Here is a 25,120-nt window from a genome sequence, read left to right as displayed (position 1 = left end):
AGGATGATGGTGTGTGTGTCGGTCTTGCTAAAGGATAGTTCGACCTCTGGCATGTGATGACAGCCCTCGTCATCGGACAACGGTGCACCCTTTCTCATTTCGCAACTCATTACTGCTTTTTACACTCTCACAAGTCCTTTTTCCATTGTTACCTTCTCTCTCCTATTATTTCTGTACCCTCTCACACATGCAGGCTTTGTGTCCCCGCCCTGTCAGTGTTTCATCCCTTTCTCTCTTCTTGCGACCCTCTCTTCATTCGCTCCCCATTTCAGACTGCTCTCATTATCCCATTATAAATGTTTTCTCCCCATTCTTTTTCTCCCGCTCCCGTCCCCACTTTCTTCCCCTTCCCTCTACGTTGTCTTCCTCTCCTTGTCTCTCTTTCCCTATAACCTTCCCACTTTTCGCATCCCTATTACACTGGCTATTAAACCAGTAGCACGAAAAGTTTGCATGGCTTCTGTTTCTATTACCATTGACGGTCACCTCATTTGTGTCCATGATCCTCGACTACGTTTACGCGCAAAGCTCTTGTTTTTTCTGACCAACTTTTGTGAAAACCCTGATCACATGATCCGAATGTTGTTATATTTCGGGAATCAGAACTCTACGTGCTACAAAATTAAGTTAAAGAGCAACTACTATTGTCCGTAAAGCTTGGCACCAGGACTTGTGACATGTTAGGCTGCAGCATTTTGCATTTAGTTATGCGTTTTGATATAGCGCGAACTTTACCCGAAGGTGTCATAGCGCTTTACAATAAGACCAGTTGCATTACAAAAGGACGTGCTTAGTTACAAACGAAAAGTTAAATAGGCTGGAAGAAGGCTGTGTTATAACGTAAAGCGCATATTCAGCTTCGGGTGTCTTGGTGTTAAATAACAGACGTTTGCAATTACCCAACTCAATGCACTAAGTTTGTCGGACCTCTGAAGGATAAATGGTTAAGTGGACCCACTAGGAATCAAGCCTGTCACCATGAAGCCAAACACATCGCTCTTTGCAAATTTAGAAAATATTCAGGTCTCTGAAGTCTTGTGTGTCTTAGTGTCTAGACGCACTGAAAGGTCTAACTTGCTCTCACTTATTATACATGTGCATTCACTAAAACAACAGCCACACTCATGCCTGTGCGCAGCATCCCGAGAATCATTTGTTAAACAAGCATTGGCATAGCCAATAGGTCTTGCCTTTGGAACCTTATAAGTATTTAGTTATGCAGTACAATATCCTAGGTGCAACAACATCAACTGTTGCATGTCTAAACACTTCTAAGGTCCCAAAGCATGACCTATTGGCTATGCCAATGCTAGTTTAGGAATGAGCCTGAGAGAGAATGCGCTACCGCATGCGTGCTCGCTTGCGAGGCGCTATTATTAAAAGGGCTTGGATCTCACCCATTGCTGACCATTTGTTTGGTCCAGTGTCGCTCTTCTTTGCAGCCTCCTTAATTGGCCGTGCAGGCCAAAGTACTTTCCTGTGAGACCGGCCTCGTGGCGTGGGCCCTCCCGACCAGGAAGCCACCCTGCAACCGCACCGATCCTCGATGTCACAGACTTCCGGCCACCATGGGCCAACATCCCGATGGCCGGCCAGACCCCCCACACGCATGCCCGGCCGAGGGAGAGAGAAACCCCCCAAGCCAGACCGAGAGGCGCCGACCCTGTCACACCTCTAGTCTCTTCCCCAAGGAAGGTTTCGATCGGCCACCAGGCCCCCGGTGAGCGGCCGCCTCGCCTGCTGGGTGTCTGGAGTCCCTCCCGGACCCACCTGAACAGATCAAAGGGCGAGCGACAGGAAGCCCCGACACACCGCCCCCAGGCACCAAGACCCCTCTCGGCGAGGACTCCGGACTTCAAAGAGGAGGGGAAGTGTAACAAGGGGTGCGGAAGGGACGGGAGGCCGAGAAGACCTGGACTGACGAGAGCCTGCTGACCTGGTCGCGGCTCGATCGCTCCCCGAACCGAAGAACGCTACCCGAACTCTGAACCATCTGAGCCCTGCTGACGCTGCTCCTCGAACTCTGAACCATCTGAGCCCTGCTGACGCTGTCCCGGCTCCCCGAACTCTGAACCATCTGAGCCATGCTGACGCTGTCGCGGCTCCCCGAACTCTGAACCATCTGAGCCCTGCTGACGCTGTCGTGGCTCCCCGAACTACGAACCACCTGTGCCTGCTGAGTGACTCGCGGCACTCTCCTCCATGAGAATCGGCAGAGATTGCAGAGAGAAGCAACATCCCCCCAGCTCGAGGATTGAGAGCTGTGCGCAGGATACTCCGCAGAGACACTGATTCAAAGACTGTTCCGCTACCCCCATACCCCCATCACGAGATCGCCGCCGCTGGTGGCACTAATTCCATACCTGCCTTCCGGATCATAAAGATCCCTTACAACTAACGATAAAGTATACTGTCTTACGAAGAACTATTGTGTGGTGTCCCTCTGTCAGAAGAGTGTAAGCGCATTGTGTGCGATCCTAGGTACGAGACCCTTCCAGGAAGGGCCTCCCCGCTCTTGCTCGGCCTAACTCTGGGAAAGGTGGGTCCCCGGGTGGTCAGGAACGCAGTCCGCAGCCTCCCCGGTGACCGCCTTCCAACATTTGGTGGCAGACGACGGGATCCGAGCCAACACCTAGAGATCGTGCAGTAAACGGCTGACGCACTACCAAGAAGAAATGGAAGGAGAAACCTCCCTAGGTGCCGCAGGTACCAACACGAGCACGACATTCCGAGAGGACCAGTTGGAATCTTATACGCACCGAGAACTGAAACAATTTTGCAAAGACCTTGGAATCGCTACCACCGGATTAAGCACGAAAGAGGACTTCCAGGGAGCATTAAAGACCTGGGTCGAGGCAGGAGCTTCCCGGGCACAAACAGAAGGAGAGCCGCCAAACGAACCACGAAGCACCCCGGGGAGGAACGGCGCCCCCGAGGGGGGCCTATCCCCAGAGGAGCTAGCGGACCGAGAGAGGGGCCGCAACCACGAACTAGAGCTGGCAAAATTAAAAATCGAGGGAGAGCTGAAACTGGCCGAAAAGAAACTGGCGGTAGAACAATTATGCCTACAAGGAGAACTCGAGGAAAAGAAACGACAGAGAGAGCACGAAGAAAGAAAACTCCAACTAGAACACGAACGCAGCCTGAAAGAGATCGAGCTCAAGGCTAAAAGGGAGGAGGCCAGACCCTCGGGAACGCAACCCCTCTCCTCCGCCGTAGAACCAAAGGTCCACATCCCCAAGGATGTGGTGAAGGAATACTATAAGAACGACGACATCCAGCAATGGTTCAAGGCCTACGAAGTCGCCATGACCTCCCACCGAGCCCCGCAGAAAGACTGGGGGGCTGGGTTGTGGGGCCGGTTCCTGAGCGAGGGGAGAGATACCCTACTAGATCTACCCTCCTCGGTGCTGAACTCCTACAGTCACATGAAGGAGGCCCTAGTAGCCAGATATGGGCTCACCCCCGAAATGTACCGGCAACGATTTAGAGACTGCAAGAAGATACCCGGTACCACATGGGTGGAGTACGTGAACTTTTACAGCCGGGCCTTGGACGGGTGGATCAAGGGCAGCAAGGTCTCCACCTTTGAGGAGCTGTTCGACCTAATCGCATGGGAACAATTGTCCGCGAATTGCTTTGTGGAGTTACGCCAGCACCTCCTGGACAGCAAACTCACGGACCCTCGAAAACTGGCCGTCGAGGCTGACCGATGGGTGAACACCCGGGCCTCGCGGGGTCCCGTGGGAGACTACGGTCGCCACAGTCAGGGACCCCCCCCCGCCAGAGGGGCGGAGGGAATCAAGGCCGACCAAGAGAACTCCCGGGGGGATCCCAGCACAGTCCCCCCAGAGGACAACCTCCGCCCTTTCCAGCCCCACCTCCGGCCAGCACCAACTTAACCAGTGCCAGTCGGCTGCTCCCGATTTGAAATGAGGTACTATTCCCCCCCACCCCCACTCCAATGCTGGCTGCTGACTCCATAACACATTTTTCCTTCTTTTTCTAGGTCGAACCTGGGCAGTGCATACGCTGCTCTGCGAGGCATGCTGTATTGAGGTAGGGACTTGAAGCTCCGCTCACTCCCCACCCACATTAATCTTTGGCTCGTGTCATTGTCCACTATAAACTGTGGCTGTTCATTGGTCAAAAGGCTTAGTAGTCCCGCCTTGGTACCACCTTGTCCCGTTATTTAACATCCCATGGCGACACCCCTGTTACGTGTGTTGTGGCTCGGTAGATTTTAATTATAGCCTTTGAGCACTATTTTCCCAAATAACTTTGTCTGGCCTGCTGCTGCAGGCAGGACACGCTCTTTCCTAACCCTTTTAAAAAAATTTATAGCATGCATTTGCAATGCAATAGGTCTCTAATTTGCGAGAGTTTAAGCTATTGGCATTATAAATGACCATGCCTTTTATTTATCGGTTTTAAAAACAACACATGAATAAAAAGGATTGTCATTTACAATGGCAATAGCTCAAACTCTCATAAATGCGAGACCTATTGCATTGCAAATGCTTGTCTTTCCCCGTCATCGGTTCCTCCTTGTCGTTGATGGTTGACCTTGTTGGTCTTTTGATTAGAGCAGAACAGCTAACTAACTTAGTCGCAGAGCACGTCATCATCAGTGCAAGAGATCTGCGGATAGGCAAACTACGGCTTTATTTTGTCTTCTGCCACTGGACCTCCAGCTTTGTGCATTTCAGTCATAGGGACCGAGACATCAGCCCCTGGAGCCCCTCCAAGCAAGGGGTCCGGGACTGCATTCGGTCAATGAAAAAGTATGAGACATTTTATGGCTCCAACCAGTGCTTCATTTGTAAACAAATAAGTGCTGGGCCTTCGTGATGAGGCCACTGCAGTTTGCACCACACACTGCCAGTGCCAGCGCAGCCAATAACAGAACTTACACAACTGCTAACCATCACACTGCTACAAATGTGAGAATTCAGACTGTTCAAGGCCCCCAAGCTTTAAAAATGGTTTGGGTGGCTGGTATTAGTTGTTTTAAATATGTATTGAATTAATAAATAACTGTTTTCCAGCTCATCTTTAAATGAGCAGCTATTCCAAGTGCCAGTGCTGGCAATTAAGTGAAGGTGCCAAGCACCGGAAAGCACCGGCTCAAATTAAGCACTGGCTTCAACTTGTGAGGCAAATCTAGTCCACAGGGGAGTGCACAGAGTGAGACCCATGAAGGAAGCGACGAGCAGGAAGTCCTCCACAATCACTGCTTGGCCTTCTGGGATCTGGCTCCTGAGAATAATACTTTAAGTATAAGCGTGCGATAAGATGCCGTGGTTTTCACTTCTGTGGCCATCCTATTGTGGGAAGCTGCAGCCTACGATCCATTTCTGAAACGCAGCCTCAGTTGTGCCTTCTTAGATTTTGACACAGATGCACACTTTCCATGGCTATCCGAAGCCCCGATTTTGGAAATCTGGAGACAGAATTGAATAGACAGCAGCCCTCCTTCCGCCATGTACTGCTAGTGTTAGTACTGAGAGCCAACGACTACGCTGGTACAGAACATTTTGCATCAGTTTCTAAGCACTTTAATAAAACAGTGACACAAGGTTGTTTGGGAATGTAAGCATTTGTGTGCTTTGTTACTTAATTATCCTGATATTAGACCTTGTGCATATGGGGGAGAGCCAATCACATTGTTTATTTCTGGGAATTACTTGAATACAAAAACAGGTTAACCAACGCAAAAATATATATATCACAAAAAGGTGACAGCATATTGAGTTGGTTTCACCAGAGGGAACTTGGTGTCATTTTAGACCTGAATGCTTCACCTCCAATTAGATTGAAAGAGAATTTTAACACTAGGGCAATTGCTACAATAGAGTAATCCTGCTGAGGATTTTATACAAATGTTGAAACAAAAATTTCCCAATGTGTTTTGTGAAACGTTGGGTTGTCTACAAAACTACATACATCACATTCGATTGGTTGAGGGTGCCAAACCAGTATATTGCCAAGTACGTAATGTTCCTGTAGCAACTGCCCGCATTGAGAAATCTCGCCGGGAGGAGGACTAGCACGCAATTTTTTTAGTGCGAGCGCTCGCCAACTTAATGTTGGTGAGACGCTCAAGAGAAAAAACTCTGCTCTGCATAACTTCGCAGAGATTTTCGGAACTTCACATATTCGACCGGCGGAGCTGAATTCTTCGTCCACCCCTAAGGAAAATTATTCTTTCAGGAAATGTTCAGCTGTATATGCCCATCATCCAACAGTTAGACCAACTATCGCGTGTTAAACAGTAATTTACCCATCGGATAAAAGTATTGTGTTTTATTATATTATGGCATTTCTATAGCACTTTCAACCTATCATTGAAGCGGCAGAGTGCCCTCCGACTTGCGGAGTAGTTACCCATCTTCCAGGACCTGGATAAGGGAAAGGTGTTGCCTGCAGACATCTCATTAGTGTTAAGATGTGGTGTTGGCGTGTAGCAGGGACTCACTCATGAACTTACGCAAGAAGCGTATTGTGAAGGGAGATTGAGATATAGCTCGGCAGTGGATACAAACCAGTATGCCTGGAGGTCAGTAGGGTCTGCCCTTTTCAGCGCATCTTTCCACTGGGGAAGAATTTACACTACAAGGGAGAATACCCTTGTCTCAGCACCTATAGTTGAACACCTCCGATTCACACTCAAAGAATTAGAGCAATCCAACTTCAAATTACCAACACAATAAACACGTATTATGACGACTTCCTGTAAAGCTCATTATAATAATATAAATTAATGCCACGTGCTTAAAGTGTAAGGAAAGCATTCAAACAATGTTGATGCTGTCGACACATGCCTCGAGGAGCAACAACCAAGGTAAATTGTTTTACTCTCTTCTGACTAGTTGCAGTGATCGTGTAATTTCCGGTTTGTATATATGTAAAACAGCCTTGACTGTTTGCATCCTAAACAATGTTAATTGTTTCAGTAGAATCTCTGCAGTTTATCCGCTCACTGAGGACTCAACTTCAAAGTGCTTTGACATCATCTTGACTTGAAGCGCTATAGAAAGCCTCAAATAAAACAAGGGTTCGCAAACTCAATTGGTCGGTTTTTGGCAAGCTGGTGCGTTGGTTACTTTTTATACTCTAATTGGGAGCATATCTCCCAAAATAAAAGAAGGAAAGAGTAAACATGCTGTCCATATCCTATTCTTCCAGTAAAAATGTGAAATAAATCATCTTTCATATACAAGATTAACAGAATATTATGAATGCTTCCAAGCATGCAGGTGTACTTAAAAGAGTTAGGTAGACCCTATTTAGTTTTCATGCACATAGCTGGAAAATATGATTCTTTTGAGTGGACAGAAAATTTACTAATGGCTTTATTATACCTTGAAGACATAGGTTAAAAACATGAATGACTAATAAAAAGCATTAAGAGTAGACAGAAAGTAAAGCCATCAGCCCTGGCACTGAAGTGCATTTTTTAAGGCTGATGTGCAGGAAAGAAAGTCCATCTCTCACAGTGCAAAAGAACCAAAATACAGTGGCCTGAGAGCCCGCTGTAGTTACTGCGGTTAGCGCACACTGTGGTGAGCTGAAACAACTATGTTTAAAGGTCAGGTTTTGGTTCAGCTTACACTAAACTAAAAAAAAAAACTGTACAATTTGGCATTGGAAATGAACACAATAAATAGCACACGCCCACCCATGTTTTGCCCTTTGTAGACACTTTTTTATTTTTAACATGCTATTGGCTGAGAGGTTTGCTGAGTATGGATGGGGCTTAGGTTATGGTGTCCATTGTGAGTTGCACACCATAACAGGTGAATTTCAGGTCTTTTCTAACTTTGTGTTCACTGTACCATAACTAACCCTTTATCTGTGTGGGGGGTCCCCAGTGATTTTCATGTGTTTTTGTTGTTGTTTTTTTAATGATGTACCTCATTCACCTGCCATTTACTAATATTGCATTGTGCATGCCTGTGGCCGTGACCTGCTCCCATACCACTTTGGCCGAGCACAGCGGGGTTTGGTCGCAGGGCCTGTCTGGACTTCTAGAGGGCTTAATTTAGTAGCTGCCAACTTTCCTGCAGATTCAGGAAACAGCACTATGAATGTAGGAAATTAAGCCCGGTGAAGGCCAGGCAGGCCCTGCGACCAACCTACACCGGGGATATCCATAACCGGTACAGCGTGCGGTCTGTCTAAGAGTCATGCGCATCGCAGAGTGCGTACATGGCAGGTGAATGCAGTAAATCATAAAAAACATGAAATTCAGTAAAAAAAAAAAAAAAAGCATCAAACAGTCAGTTCTGGTAAAGCAAACAGAAAAACGAAAAAGTAAAAATGTAGGTGTACAACGCACAATGGTCACCAGAACTCACGCCCCAAGCAATGCTCTGTAACCTCGTTAACCGGTGGGGGCATAATGTTTTTTTTTTTGTTGCTACAAAGAACAAAACATAGAAGGCATGAGTTATGTGTGCACCTAGTGTGTTGCATGCCATAATGTATGGATTTTAGGGCTTTTGCTGGTTTTGTGTTCGCTGAACAATATATGCCCTTCAACTTTTCTTCAGTAAACATGCATATATTACATCTACTTTACTTATTGTTTTGTTGTTTCTATGAAGCTGGGCAGAGTGCTAAAGCAGTCTCTTGTTGAGATCTAAAGATAAAAGATCAACTTCCCAAAAATCCAAATTTTTACAAGAGAGCTGCATTTGTGAATATAAAAAAACAAAACATGTTATTGTAAATGACTTAAGACCCGTCTTCTGCTTTTATTTTATTCTTTGATCATCTCGGTGTTTTGTCACCGCATTTTACTTCTCTAATGGTATCTAATTCAAGCCTTTCTATTTCTGTGTTAACTATTCTTTATAGCTTCATGCTTTTATTCCCTTGGAAAGGATTACCCTACAATCATGCCACCGCCTCCAGCAGATTCGCAACCACCAGCTACACACAGTGGAACCTACTACATCCTTCTCCAAACAGCATAATCGATATTCGACATATCCACCTGTTTCCTACAAAATGACGTACATCTTGCACTCCACCCACGCCCTTCACCACCTTCAACATAGGCCACCTACATCCCATATTATTCTTCGATAATTATCTATATTATGCGTGATTACCTAATTGGAGTCCGGGCGCTACCCACATAGTACCTCCTGTATGCCAACAGGAGCATAAGAACAAAAAATATTAACTAAATAGATATGTTTTCAGTTCTCTGTGAAACTTTAAGATCAGCCCTAGGTGGAGGTCTAAAGACAGTCTATCCCAGGCCTGAGCAGTGACCACAGAGGAAGCGTTACCCCCCTAGGCACGCTCTGCAAAACTACGGTAGAGTAATCAAACCAGCAGAGGATGAGCGAAACTAGGACAGTATCTTTTAAACGTATCAGAAATGTGGAACCTTGAATTACTGGATAGAGCACTTTATGGGCCACACAAAGGGCTTTGACCTGGCATCTCCTCATTATAGGTAGAGAATGAAGCAGTTAGAGAAGAGGGGAGGCACGGTCAAAGTTTCTCTCTCCAAAATTCAGCTTGGCTGCTGCATTCTGTATACGTTGCAAACGCATAATGAGGTACTCGGGGAGCCCAATATAAAGGGTAGTCCAGTCTACTTAGCCCCAAGGGTTGCACCAGCATCTGCCAAGAATATGAGGAATAAGCGGAGTGATCTTCTTCAGTTGTCTCAGAAGCAGGAAGCACGTAGACACCAACGTACTGATGTGCAACTCAAATCAGTCTGCTGTCTAATAAAGCTCCTAGGTTCTGAGCTGAGTTGCTGGTACCGGGCATTTGCACAGAGAATGAGGCCACCACATATGGACGGGATTGAAGGATTCCCAAAAATCAAAACTTCTGTCTTATTGAATTGAGACAGAGAGAATTACCATTCCTACAACCGACCACCTTAATCATGCAGCCTCTAAATTGTTCCTGTAGTTTTATGATGTCAACCTCCATACAGATGATAATTTAAGTATCCTCCGCATACCCGCAGAATTGAAATCAGAAAGAAGTAAGTCTGCCGGAGGGGCCACATATAAAAGCGTAGGACTATGGGCCGACCCCTGTGGGACACAACAGGTGATATCTGTAAAGGCTGAATGAAAGGGTGCCATCTGCACTCCCTGCTTTCTATTCTTCAGAAAAAAACTGAACCATGTGTAAGGCTAGTCTCTCAGACCAATAGTGGTAGGACTTTTCAGGAATGTAGCATGAGAGACTGTGTGAAATGCAGCCGACAGGTCAGGCAGTGTAAGTGCTGCAGAGTTACCGTCATCCAGAATCATTCGTGTATCATTGGTGGCAGCCGTAAGCATGGTTTTCATGCTAAAACAAGAATGAAAGCATGATTGATAATTATTATACACCCCATTTCCCTCGCGGTAAGAGGCTAGCTGCATATTGACCCAACTTTCCAAGAATTTGCCGAAAAGTAGTAATAAAGAAATAGGACTATAATATGAAGTCACATTTGGATCCAGTGTTTTCTTTCACAATGTTGGTGCCACTAACGCCGTTTTACAAAAGGCCAGAACGATCCCTCTTTTTAAAAAGTTGTTACACGTTATGGTGATCCAGGGAGGAAGAAAAGGTGCCATCTCATTGAAGGCCCTAGTAGGACATGGGTCAAGATAATTGTCTGATTTAATAAGAAAGATTTTAGATATTACCTCTAACTCAGTAATGGGACAAAACTCAGGCCACTTCTTTTACAAGATGACATCAGGCTCTGAGCCTTCCATCAAAGTCCCTGCAGGTGTGAATGTTGATAAAATAGAAACAATGTTGATCTGATAAAAGTCAGCCAGATCCAGGCAAAACCTTTGAGTAGGAGGAGCTTTAGGCAGATGATGGGTTCTTTTATGTAAATTAATACAAGAAGGTATGCAGTTCCTCAGAGGAAATTAAAGAGGGAGGGGACAACTGGACTGGTCGGTCGTCAGTCCAAGATTGTAGGGGGAATAAGGGATTCCCCCTGTATGAATTGGGGCCCTCACACACCCGTCTGGATGTCATGATTCATTATAGGGTGTGCTCCTCGTCAGGTCAGCGCTGCAATACCTGACTGGCTCTATATGAGGGGCTCTTTGCCGGAGATCTTTTATTCCAGAATGCAGTTGGGTATAGGACCTTGTCGTGTAGATGGATTTGAACAATGTGGGTGCTCTAAGTGGTGGATTAAAATGGGATATAGAGGTACTCCGGAAAATACTTTAATCAGAGAGTCCTCCAACCCAATTAAAAATAAGGGTGGCACACTGCTGAAATGATGTCTAGAAGTGGCGCAATTTAAATGTCAACGTGTTTCTTGCCTGTATAGTCCAAAGATCAAGTGGCAATTCATCAGGACCAGAATAGTGAAAACTATCTACACAATGGTTGGTTGTCTGGTTATGTGACCCTGATAAACCAAACCTAAAACCTACAGTGAGGTACCTGAAGTAGGATAACCGACCTACAGAAATAAAATGACATTAGGCTTATAAAACTTTGACATAGTTACAATTAACCCATAAAAAAGCATGGAGTATCTCCTAAAGATCACTTAGCAACTTTTTAGCTAAAGACATATAGACTAAATTAGGTTCTTTAGTAGGGTTGTTGGCCGGCACTGTTTTATTATGGTAGTAGTTTCCCCACTTTTAGAAGCTTTTTGTACGTATTAAGTTCTGCTTTATAGGCCTCTCTTCCGACTTCAGAATAGTCTTGTCTCCAGTGCCTTTTCAGCCTTTTACATTTCCTTTTGGTCTGTGCTAACTTTTGGGCACACTATCGAGCTAATGGGATTTTACAATAAAAAGCCCTGCTTTTGAGTAGCAGCACTGTGGCATAAGCTCCCACAATTAAAGAGTTAAACTGTTCAATGGACACATCCATATTAGCATCCGGTTGGATTTTGGACTTGTCTCAAGCGTTCCCTTAGTCCAACATTGTCAAGTTTGGCTCAACCCCGGATAATGTGTAGTAATAGGAGATTGCTGAGAAGAGCCGGACCACATGCTCTACTCAGTCTCCAGGTGTCTCTTCACAGGCAAACAAAGTCTGACTTATTGAATGTCTCTTTGTGGAATCTACTAACCTGACGTGATCTTCCGTATCATGCAATGTGTAATAACTATAATAATCCGCACAATACTTGAAACTAGGAGTCATGCCGATATTACGTGATCACACTATTTGAGCGTCTGCTATCTATGGCGATTTGCCGACAAACGAGAACAACTCTTTTTCCTGATATGGTTTCCACCTAATATTTGACCACAACGGAGATTTTTGAGCCCATCCATTCAATGCAAAGGAGATAATTGGCTAACGAAAGCCCTGAGGAAGTCGCGGGTACTCCCAGGCGACGAAACACGTGTTGGCTGGCGCAAGAATCAATAAATGAAGATTTGATTTCACATCTCAAGAAACTGCATCATATTATTTTGAATATATTGGTGTATACTTGTTTGGCATGCTCAGGTGTGTTATATTGTTTGTGATCTCTAGGGATCACCAGTTAGAAGGGTGGATGACCCTTCTTCCTTTGAGCACCCTTAATATTTGAACACAGTACATATTGGAAGTGGTGAGCGCCAATACCGACCAGGGATCCATCATCCATTCTATTTATTCAACTATAATAATGGGTTTCTTTATTCGTCTCTCTATGCCTGAGTTGAAGTTTGTTGCACTGTAACTACAAGATCATGCTGGCACACAAGAAAAACACATGATCTAGAGGCTAAGCATTAAGAAAAAAGTGTTTTGTATCTATACAATGATCCACTTATTGGATTTGTCAGTGGTTGTCATTGTATGCTTTTTTTGTTTTTTACGTTATGGTATCTGGTTGCATAACCACCAGACATTGGAGGTGTGATTCAATGGTGTGTCATGGAGAGGATAGAGGAGTTTTTTAAATGAACAATAAATTACAGTGTCCTTCCTTCCTGTGTCTGGCCCTTCTGCAGATGAGCAGTCATTGCAGATGAGCAGTCAATGCAGAGGAGCAGTCATAGCAGCCACTGCAGAGGAGCAGCCATTGCAGAGGAGCAGTCATTGCAAAGGAGCAGTCATTGCAGAGGAGCAGGCATCGCAGTGCCCCTCGTTGGAACATGGTGGAGTGATTATCACTGTTTTGGGCATGGGATGCACTACTGTATAAGACACTGTGCTCAAACACAAGAACAGTCCAAGTGAAAATGGGCTACAGGGGCGGTACTGACGCATTCCCAGTCCTGACCCCTCAGTAGTTTGGAAACGCTAAATCTGTCCAGCCACAGCCACCTCGAAGAGGAGTTTGGGCTTCGGCAGCTGCTGTGCCGTTCCCTAGATCTCAACCCCGCCATCCGCCAGCCCGCAGTGATGTTGAAGGCGGCAAGAGCTCTCATGATGGAGGACAATTCGCAGCGCATGTGTGAACTGGAGCAGGACCACAGGGCCACCAGGGCAAGAAGTATTTCAAAGAACAAGAGCGACCCATACGTCCTTGTGAACTGGGTAAGCACTAATGCTAAAGCGACAAATGTTCACAAGGAACTCATTTAAACAATTTTAAATATGCAAAATAAAATGATTTGCTCAGATTTAATCTTAATCACACTATTTATCAAATAAGACCTCTAGATTTGATCACGGTACACTTTACCTTAAATTATGTCTAAAGAAGCCCATCACAGCAGTTATTCAACTTTTGCTTACTTCAGCCGAAGTAAGTGACATTTATTTGACATTTACAATTTGTACCACAGATGCATTTCATTATATATAAAGCATTTGAAAATTACGCATATAGTTGCACATTGTGAGTGATTTGTGAGTCCCAGTGGAGTGACCATAACCTAACTTAGTGAATCATAACTGAAAACAAGTGAAGAGTGGGGGGGGGGGGGGGGGGGGGGGTTATTGGAAAAACATCAGAAGGAGAGCTGTATACAACAGAAAATGATTAATTTTAGGCTCTCTTCTATTTTTGTCGACGGCGTTTCGACCCTCTCTTGATACGGGGTCTCTTCAGGACAGCGCTTCTGGGGACAGTACAGCACAAGGCACCTATTTCATGTAGATTCCTAGCAGAGAGGATCATTGCTGTAGATGGTGGGGAACCGAAGATCAGATCAGCATAGTAGCTGAACTATTTGAAGGTTCTGTCGATCGCAGGGTTCTGTCACTCCAGTCAGAGGTCCACGCGGCGACGCTTAATTCGTCCGGTACTGCAATAAATAAGCAGCAAGACATCAGGCTTCATCCGAGGGTTTCATCGTTTAACCCACAATTGCACATGCGATCGACAGAACCTTCAAATAGTTCAGCTACTATGCTGATCTGATCCTCGGTTCCCCACCATCTACAGCAATGATCCTCTCTGCTAGGAATCTACATGAAATAGGTGCCTTGTGCTGTACTGTCCCAGAAGCGCTGTCCTGAAGAATCCCCGTATCAAGAGAGGGTCGAAACGCCGGCGACAAAAATAGAAGAGAGCCTAAAATTAATCATTTTCTGTTGTATACAGCTCTCCTTCTGATGTTTTTCCAATAACCCCCCCCCCCCCACTCTTCACTTGTTTTCAGTTATGATTCACTAAGTTAGGTTATGGTCACTCCACTGGGACTCACAAATCACTCACAATGTGCAACTATATGCGTAATTTTCAAATGCTTTATATATAATGAAATGCATCTGTGGTACAAATTGTAAATGTCAAATAAATGTCACTTACTTCGGCTGAAGTAAGCAAAAGTTGAATAACTGCTGTGATGGGCTTCTTTAGACATAATTTAAGGTAAAGTGTACCGTGATCAAATCTAGAGGTCTTATTTGATATCAATAGCGTGATTAAGATTAAATCTGAGCAAATAATTTTATTTTGCATATTTAAAATTGTTTAAATGAGTTCCTTGTGAACATTTGTCGCTTTAGCACCAGTGCAAGAAGAGCAGAGGACCCGTGAAGCAGCATTTCGAAGGAGAGAGGCCTACTTCAAGTGACCCCAGACTAAACTCTCCCGCCCCCTCAAGCTACTTCAGATGTACTCCATAGGAGATTTCCTGCTCTACTGTGCGCACAGCGCCATGAGCATGCATCAAGACCCCAGCAGACCTGCTTCCTGAGTGGTCCTTCACCCAACACACAGTGGGTCTAGGGCCAGCTAGAGTACCCCTGCGTCTGCTTCCATGGAATGTTTACTGGTGGGCGCAGTGCATTGACAAGTCTGTGCTTATAGCTGTTGAATGGTCCCTTGAATTTGTTAAATTGTCCTTGTATCTCTCGTCTAATTGGCTCAGAGCGATGTGTGCAGTGGTATAGAAAGGCCGTTTTCTTCCGAATATATCTCTCCCTCTACACCCTAAAATGCCTTTCCCGTGGCCTTCTCATATGTTTACCCACTAAGACATCCTTTTGATAGGGGAAATCCAGCATGCATCAGGGCAGGAGACACTTGCAGTGCTGTTGCAACCCATGTTGTCCCTTGGATCTTTGTGTGTGTCTGTGGGAACGTTACACTCCAGGTGGCCGTGGTGTGGGAAGCTGGCGCAGCCACTGCACGTGCTGGAGATGTTCTCGCTCTGTGAGCAAGCCTCGGAATGCCGCTTTCTGGGATGCGCCTGACCTGCACGTGAGGGAAGCGTGTATGACTTCCTAATGACGTACCTGTTGTGCGCGAGGAACTCACATTGCTGCTGCCTATGTCATACCTAGCCGCATGGACAACGAGTTCGGCAAAGAACACTGCACTGCTGTTACTCACGAACTGTGCGTGGAGTAGAGAAGGGCCGAATAGGGGGCAGGAGTATGGAGAAGTGGGGGGGGGTGCTTATGTGTGCTATGCTGGACTGTGTGGGGCTGGTGACGCTTGAATACACCTTTGCACTTTAACACACACCAATATATTTAGCGTCGTCAGGGCTCGAGTCGGGGTACCACGCGGGTGGACGACTTCCCCCCCACTTATTTTACCGGGAGCCCGATAACTGGAGCCACACATTCACTCTTTGGCCCCTCTGGGGAGAGATCGGAGCTCATTCGGAACGCTGCTCACGCGCTGGCTTCTCTGAAGCAATCGCATCTAAGGGGTGAGCGAGGGGAGGCAATGAGACGGATGGTGCAAGCCACCTTTCGTGACGTCACTTCCTGTCGGGACCTCAGTGTCCCCCCACTTCTTTTTTTTAGGACTTGTGCCCTGAGCGTTGCCCTATGTGGGTTTTTTTTATGACGAAAAGGTTTGTGACCTCTCAACTTGAATAACTGTCAGCTAGGCCCTTATCACGGTAACTTTATCGTGCACTATTTTTTTCTCAAATCGGGGAGAGCGTGATGGAACTTGCAGGCCAAAACTTGAAAGGCGAGAATTTAACTGCAAGCGCTAGCATGTTTAGTCCCACTGGGTGAAAAATAAAACTGCACTGGCTTAAAGGTCCCAGCCCCAATAGACGTGGGGAGAATTCTGTCAGAGCTACTACGAGTTCGCAATTCTGCGAAGAAGCTTAGTGTGGCCATAACATGAACCAATCACGATTCGGAAATCAAACTGAAACCAAAGCCCTTGCAGTGAAAGCGGTTGTGTTCCCAGAACGCGGGAGGGACTGTTTTCACAGTTACCTGCGTGCCACGGTTCCACCCTCCAACTTACCGCCACTCCTTTTCTGTTCTGAAAAGTGGCCCGTCCAGTTTTCCCAGGCCCTGCTGGTTCAGCGCGTGCCTGTGCGAGCGAAGGACCTACCAGCTTCGGGATTTGTGGGCGTGCACCGAGCTCTTCCTCTTGCGCAAACCGGTTCTTTCAATAGGCAGGCGCTGCTAGACGCTCAGTGGCTGGCGACACTTCGCTTTGAAACAACGCTGGCACTTCTCAGCAGCACTTCAACACATTTTATGTGGCGCTTCTGGCGCGGCTCGGAAGAAACAGGGGCCACTCAACGGGGAAAGAAACCGACCTCCTCCCTCTCCCACCAATCTTCAAGCACTGACTGGAGGGTGCAGGGCCTCGGGACCCGCGCAGCGCCCTCCGCGCCTCAGAGCGAGCCATGAGCAAAGGCCAGAGTCGTTCCATGGACCCCATCTGGAAATTCACCGTGAAGAAACGGAGCATCGCGCCAACCAAAGGTAGCCGGCGTTTGTTTATGACGGAGCAACCAAACTTCAAGGTGCATGCCTGTGTAAAAGCATGATCATGGAAGGGCAGCCGGGGGTCTGTGCCAAGCTAACAGCAGGTGCGCGCTTGGTAAATGGGAAGCCCGTGCCAAGATACGACGTGTCCGTGCCTGTGCAACAGGAGAATAATAGGTTAACAGTGCCCGTGCCTGCAAAATAGTGTCATACGTGTGTAAAAGAATGCCCATGGCCGTGTGTGTGTGTGTGTGTGGTGTGGGGTGGGGGTTGGGGTGGGGGTGGGGGTGGGGGGGGCGAGCATGTGCATGCCTGGCTTACACAACGTTCTGTGCATGCTCTGTAAGTAAGAGCAGGGTCATAAAAGGGTAGCCATGTCCATGCCAGGTAACAGCGGGTACCCGTTTGGGTATGAAAAGCGCATGCCAAGTTTACAGGGAGTTTATCAATCATTAACGGCGCCAATGCCTGGATAACGGTACCAAACTAAGGAGAAGGGATGCCCATGCAATCCACTAACAAGACGTCATCTGCCTTATGTAACGTATAATAACTGCAGTAATGTGTTGTTTATACGGCTCTCTGTGTTGCTGTTCATTGTAGTAGGTTGGCGGAGTCGTACCCATTGGTAAGAGGGCCATGCCTGGGTCACAGGGTAACAAGATGTTCATGCCTGGGTAACCGTAAGAGTATGCCTGGGTAGCAGAAGGTATATGTCTGGGTAACAAGAGGTCCATTCTAGGCTAACAAGATGCCCATGTCTGGATGACCAGATGCCCACCGATGTCTGGATGACCAGATGCCCTTACCGTGGCTTACAGAAGGTGCATGTCTGGATACCAGAACCAAGGCTGGATGACAGCAGGTCCTTGTGGAGAGGGGCCTACATGGGGTGGTGTTTTACATGATGGGCTTAGCTGCTCACACTGCGCTGCTGTGAAAGTACACATTGTGCTGCTGTGAAAGTACGCATTGGAGTGGAGCTGAGGAGAGTGAGAGATAGTTGTTCATGTGCTCGAGCAAACCGTCCTTGAGAGATATTTGATTCGAGTGGTAGAGTGAGTGTGAGCCTTCGTTTTATGGGGTCCATGCCCTCCTTGTGATACGACACAGCTCTTTCTGGTCATGGAGTCCTTAATCTGTTTATGAAGAGTGTTTTTTTTTTTTTCTCCCTTCATCACCCTCTTCATGGTGGTCACTTTTCTACACACACCCACACCCCTGCTGCAGTTTTAATTTCAAGTTGCTCCAAGTTTCGCACACTTAAAGTTTTGTAGCTGCTTTATTTACGGCAGGACCACTGGAATTATGCAGTTGCGAAGGATCAAATCTATACAGCAGGGTTCACTGAATTATGCGTTAAGAAAAGGCAAAATATTATGCAGTACATTTTGCGATTGTATTACTTCCTTATTGTCTTTTGTACAACTGGTTAACGGTGTGTGAGCAAAGGTTTCATGTCTTTGGTACCAGTTTAACACCCAAATACAGCAGGGGCTAGTCAATCTTTCCAAAGGGTATTCCTCAGCACAGCGTCATGTGTCTCCAGTTTTTTTTAGTAACTGTTGATCCGTTTGAGTTAGAAACACTTCTTTGGTCAAATATTCAGGTCATGCAGCAGATGATGGATTATGTGGCAAATGCATAATAGTGCAGTAAACGTCGCCGCCGCAAAATCTTATCATTCCAGTGGACCATGTTTACGGTTTAGATGCATGTATGTAGTTATATAATGTATTCTTACACCACAAGGTCCTCCTCTCTTAGCAGAAGAAATGGCCGTAGCCACAATCTGTCTCCGGCACAATGTCTATATCCTGGCACTGCATCCTGCAACTGGAGATGTGTGGCTTTCCTCCCACCCTCCTTCTCAATAACCACAGCACACTCAATAGAGTTGAAATTCATTGTACTCGGATCATGTTTTAGAATGGAACCCACTGCAATCCCTCATTTTGTATCAGAAAGTATAGCCAAAGGGATGGGCTGGGTCTCCAGGAAAGACCCTCCAATGGCTTCTCATTGATACCCAAGAGGTCAGTCTATGGCATAAGATTTGTATTCTCTTACTGGCAGTTTACAAAAAATCCCAAACTGTGAAAATTGCAACCAATGAGATTTGAATCGAACATCGAGGTACCAACAAAGTTTTACTGCAAAAAAAATAGAAACTTTATTTAATTTTAACAAAAAATGAGGACCACAATTGGAGAGATTTCCGCAAAACAGGCCAAGTGTTCCGGCAATTCAGAATTTGTTTTGCAAATGTTGCATCACACCTTTGTTGTGGTGGAGAGAGGGGAGAGTTAAGGAGTATTTGTTATGTTTGCCTATTAGGGTTCCTGTTGGCAGTAATATTAGCTGAAGCTTTTGTCAAGTGGTTGGGATAAAGGTACCGTTTGAAAGTTGGAGGGGTTTGATACCTTGGCTCTTAGATACTTGCTTGTCTCGACTTGTCACTTTTCGAAACTGCAATTTGCAGAAGCAAAAAACAGTGTTTTTCATTCTTCTCTGGCAGTGGCAGCATGACGCGTTTGTTCCAACAGTAAATAAAGAATCGCCAGCCCTTCTTTGCTTTCAGTGGCTAAGTCCACATCTACAGTGAAATGTAAGGAAACAACAGAGGTGCCACCCTTGAATGCATATTATTTTCTATCCCAGATGCAAACATGCTACTCAGCCACTGGTTTCTTAGTAAGAACAGGAACAGTCTTGTTCTACCGCTGTAAACAGGAGATGTGTCCAGGACAGGAGGCTTTGCTGTGCTAACTCAGTACAGAAAAGGGAAAATAAGATATTCATACCCGTGAAACCTCTTGAGATGCAACCAAGAGAGGTGTTAATGCAAACGTGATCTACAGAAGGGTTTGATGTGGTAAGTTCATGTCAGGGTAAGTACTGATTGGGTTGGACCAAGAAGGACTGGAACATGGGGAGCCTCCTCCTGAAGAGACAAAGGCACGGATTTCATTAGCAGTGTGACACACTGGAGAAGGGCCAAAGATAGGATGTCCAGTCAAGCCCCCTCCTTCACATGTCATAACGGAACAAGGTCCATGAATGTTTAAATCCCTCTTCTCCTCATAAAAAGCTACTGAGGCGAGATTTGAGGCCAGGTTCAGCGGCCTAGTGTGGTTTCCTGATGCCTGGGGCAGGCAAGTATCCTTCCGCTTTTCTTTTAAAATGTTGCGCCCCTAAGAAAATTGCACCCGGGGCAACCGCTCCCCTGCCCCAACATGCTACTCCACTGGCCAGGTTAACCCACTCAGGAGAGGCCCCCCAGCAGGTCCCCCTTCAGAACAGATCAAGACACAAAGTGAATGCAGAGTACCTCCTTCACAACCGATCAAGCTCATGAGAATGTCCATGGTAGGAGATCAGCATAGAGCAGAGTCTTATACAGGAAGTCTATGCTAGGGAAGCTCTTACATTACATGGGACAAAAGTTATGATGGACTTCTAGGTAACCCACTTAGAAGGGATGCGAGGCAGAATGCCGATAGGAAAGCAACTGCATCAGAAGGGACAAGATATTATGCCCAGGCATGACAATTCCTTCAGAATGACTGGAGCATTTTAGTTATGTGTAATGTGTATTTTGATCCAAACATTTTTAACGGAAGTAGGACTGTCTTATAATATGTATCTTGTATGGATATTTTTAATACCCGAATAAAGATTATTTGAATTTGACTGGAGCAAGAGGTCAATGCTACATTAATACCTTCAGAAATTAGTCACATCTCTTGGAAGCCCAATATTAAGGTAATCTCTTTTGAATGGATCCCTACATCCAGGTTATACCCATCTCCCCCACACCCTAAGGAAGAAAAGTATAAGATTTGTGTGAGTGTAATCCCTTCAGAACGGCAAGTCAATAGGACCTTGTTAAGTTAACTTCCTCAGAAATTATCAAGATCTCAAATAGTCCCAAGGTAAAAATGATCTTATCTTGATCCTATATGAGGCCTTGATTTGGGAATGGATTTCTAGGCCAAGATACAGCTTTCTTCCAAACGTGTGTAAAAGTAACCCACTTAGATCACTGGTTAGCACCATCAGAAGGTAGTACCATTGGATGTTTATGCTGCCAGGTCAGCCTCCATTGTGCTTCCAATTTCTACAGGAAAGAAGCATCTAGTGTGCCAATGTACATTAATTCCAGAAGGCTTGAAAAATGTTTTGCCCATGTTTGCGCATGAATAAACGTGTTACTGATTTAAAAAAAGAATACATAGCAGGTCACAGTTCAACTACCAGCAGACTAGCGATGCAGGTAACCATTACATGTGGAAAAAATTAATAATGTAAATTATTCGACCCAAGCCTAAGAGAAGCTGACCAATAAACCAAAGTTGATCACAGAGGAGAAATATGTGAGCACATGGGCCTCTGAACTGCCAAACAGTGAACAAAGACCACCTCAACCAAGTATATGTTAACTCTCCTATGGTCAGCGTATGGAAGAGGTTGAAAGATTGAAAAGCATTTATTAAAATAAACAGAAACTCATAGTAATGGAACAAGAGGATGCTCAAACAGTTGCAGTGGAAGCAAGGGAAGTGTGAGAGACACATTTGTACCCTAATGGAGACGTTTGTATAATCCGTCCCATGTCTAAGAATTTTCACTATTGTACAGGCAGGTATAGGGTTGAGCCCATGAGAGCGAGTGGCCTTCAGAAAGTATCAGGCAGTAGCACAGTTTCTAAAGAACCAGCAACATTTTGAGATCCTTGCCTGGGTGCCAAGAGTACTTCACGCCTGGGCTCGGAGATGGGCACTTCCAGTTAAGAGTTAGCATGGACTGAAAAACATGGCAATTGTGGGTTACTACAGTTAAGCAGCTCCATAGGGTGACACATACTCGTAGTAAAAGCAGAGTTGTAAACTGAAGTACTAAGTATGGAGATTGACATGAACTTTCGGACTTCCATGGCAATTGTTAAATCTGGTGTAAATGGTGTTTACATTCCTAATTAAGCATGAAGTGTGCCCAGATCTGTGAAAGTGACCTAATAAAGCTTCCTGCAGTATTATCGCATTGTTGAGGGACCAGTGTTCCTCCTGAACCATTGTACCCAGTGACTAATCTGGCTACTGGGTCAGCGTTAAGAGCGTTCTATAATATAGACGTTTTGGTCTCCTCTTCTGCAAAATATAAAATGTCTGAATTCAGAGGAGCTGGAAAAAGAATTCCAGGAAATCCACCAGATTTCTGTATGATTGTTGATTTGTGACGTTTGCGGTGCAAGACTATAGGTGCAGTGATTGATTTAGCCTCCCTGTTGAGCTCTTGAAACTACTCCTGTCCTGATATAAACGTTTGGCCAATAGTGGCTTCATAAGCATAAATGGAGAGATTTTTGGAGCCCTGGGTTCTTGTTTTCAAAGGTAAGTATGCAGAGCTCGAGCCAGGGGTACACGCAGGTAGACGGCGTCCTACCACTATTTTCATCTTGTGTACACTGCCCCCCTTGCTAAGAAGTTGGGCTGAACTTGCCCCAGTGTATTATTGGGAAACATTCAGCAGTGCCTTCACTGTTGTCTGCTTTTCGTCAGGCAACAACCTGCTGGCGGTGAAGGGGCTTATTTAGGTTTCACCTGCATAGCTCTTGCAGTGCTTTCGAAATCTATTGTTTTTAATATAAACTTAAAACGTAAAAGGGACTAACATCCCACCTCCTCAATTTCCTGGCTTTTCATTGGTTCCTGTGCATGCCACTTACCTTTCCTTCATTTCTATTGGCTGTCGCATATTTTCCTGCATTTACAAAAGCTAATCCTGGTCTTCTTCTCTAATCAGTTTCCTGCAGCCAAAATACTGTTAACATCCGCTTTGGGGGAACTACATTTTCATAAAGTTTTGCCTTTTACTCTTGAAGCATATTTATATAACAATTTATCACCCAGAAAGATTACGTAATTTGCATAGACTCACAGGATACTGTGAGACTTGAACCGGGATCCCCAGCTCTCCAGTCAGAATCTCTGGCTGCTGCACCACATACTCTCCACTCCTGTGTTATCTGTTAGGGAGCTCTTTGCTTCTTTCGAACGATGATTGATGAAAACAGCTCTATATTAATTAAATAGGCAAAACCGATGCATTACCAGTGCTTGTTTTATTTCCCTCTCCAGTTGGGCTCAAAACAAAGGGCTGATTTAAAGGCCATCACCTCTCCTTTTGTGCGAGTACAATCCTGTCTGGGGAGCTATCTGCAGCTTTGCACATAGGTACTAGAGCAGTGGAAGGGAGACAAAGGCACACAGTTTATTATCACTTTACAAACATTTAAGAGAAACTATGATTTATTAGCAAGCTTTGTTCAGTCCCTATATATAAATCGAGCATGCCCTGTAAGAATGTCAGCTGCTTCGGACTGCATTTAAATACCTATATTTTAAAAGTAATTCTCTTACAGATGCCACTTCTTGTGATGTCACATGCATCTTGCATTGATCACCCCACTTTAAACATTTTTGTTCTTGTGACCTTGAAAGATTGTGAGCCTAAAGAAGTACATTCTGACCAACACATGAGCCATTGATCTTCATCATGGGTACAATAAGCAGTGTTGGGGGCTGCCAGGCTGGAATTGCCCCTCCCCCGGCCCCCAGTCCTCCAGACTGTGGAACAGAGACTTATTCTGCTGTGGTACAGATGCTTCTGTCCTAGACTCTGTGTTTGCCAGCACTGCACAGAAAGAATTATGAGAGGGACTCCTCTTTCTCAGCCCTCCTTTTCCGGTGAACGACCTTTTCTCTGTGTAGGGGCCAGTGCCAACTTTCCTATCGCGTCTAGCTTCTGCCAGGAGGAAGACAACGCGTCTTGTGGTTTTGCTTTTCTTCTCGTTCAAGAAGAGAGCTTAATATTTCGGAATCGTATAATGGGACTCAAAATAGTGCTGCTTATTTATTTTATAGCCTTTTGTAGAAAATTCCTCACCAAGCGCATTCAGTTCAAGTCCCTCTGCAAAGCCTTAAGGTCTTTACACAGCTCTGGCCCAGCCTCTCTTGCACAACGTTTTCAATGCTACACTCCTGTTACACCTCCTTGCTCTTCTCTTAGTGGAAATCTTGTTTTCCCTAAATTTTAAAAAGCCAGTCGGGGCGGGAGAAGTTTCGTAGCCTGCACAGCAAAGTTGTGGAACCTGTTCCCCCTAGAATGTAAGAGCAAATCAAACCTATTAGAATTCAGGAAAAGTCTAAAAACGTGGTTATTTAACAAGTAGCTCCTATCTTATTGGTGTCTTCCTTTAAAGTCTAATTGAGTCGGCTTAGCGCCTAGATACCCCGGGTAATATTGAGCTTTAGAAATGATATTTTAATTTCACTTTATGGTGTGGTAGTGCATTGTGACTTGTCCATTGCAGGAGGTTACGGAAGAGCTGTACGTTGATGGCATGGATTGTAAAAAGCATTGACAAAGTCATTTGATCAAACTCATGAGACCTACTGGCTTTGGCGAATATTTTTTGTCATGATGTACAGAAGCATGCTTCAAAAGTAAATTAGGAAATTGCACTGTGACTTTGCCGTTGGGTCATTTTGTAGGCACGTGCCAGTACAGATGCACTCTCCTACAAAATGAGGTAAGCATTTTTTTTCTTTGTATTTCTCAATGAGAGATGGATTAGTAAATAAAAAGTTGTGTGAAATGTGTGTGTTTTTTTTAACATAAAAACAAGGGAGTCGGTTAGGGTTGGGAGGGAATCAACACCGATGGAGGGGAATGAGTGTGGGAGAGAATGATGCCGGACAAATGACCAAGAACAATGGGAAAGCAAACAGACAGCGAAGGTGGGGGGTTGGGAGGCACATAGACCACAGGGAGGCACGTAGACCATGGGAAGGCACACAGACTATGGGAGGCACACAGACCACAGAGGCCTGACGGAGAAGCACACAATGAGTATAGGGAGGGCAGGGATGGAGACATACACGGACAATGGAGAGTGGGTGAGTGCAGGTAGAGAAGCACATGGACAGAGGAGGGCAGAGATGGTGAGGCACAAGAACATCTT

At 45.5% G+C, this 25,120-nt stretch overlaps 1 protein-coding gene across 3 annotated transcripts in view; it reads left to right on the top strand.

Moving 5' to 3' along the window:
* Positions 1 to 25,120, top strand: part of ARHGEF16 (Rho guanine nucleotide exchange factor 16) — a 267,432-nt gene that overhangs the window by 37,079 nt on the left and 205,233 nt on the right. Inside the window, exon 1 of one of the 3 annotated variants that reach the window (XM_085609136.1) lies at positions 16,794 to 17,091. The exons of the other annotated variants lie outside the window; for them this stretch is intronic. Within the exon in view, the coding sequence (XP_085465262.1) occupies positions 17,013 to 17,091 (79 nt within the window). The 5' untranslated portion in view covers positions 16,794 to 17,012. Of the gene's footprint in view, positions 1 to 16,793; positions 17,092 to 25,120 lie in introns of those variants that run through there. 3 annotated transcript variants of the gene reach the window in all.

This window comes from Triturus cristatus, chromosome 1_2 (genome assembly GCF_964204655.1).
Source record: "Triturus cristatus chromosome 1_2, aTriCri1.1, whole genome shotgun sequence".
NCBI lineage: Eukaryota > Metazoa > Chordata > Amphibia > Caudata > Salamandridae > Triturus > Triturus cristatus.
This window is presented reverse-complemented; position numbering and strand designations above follow the sequence as displayed.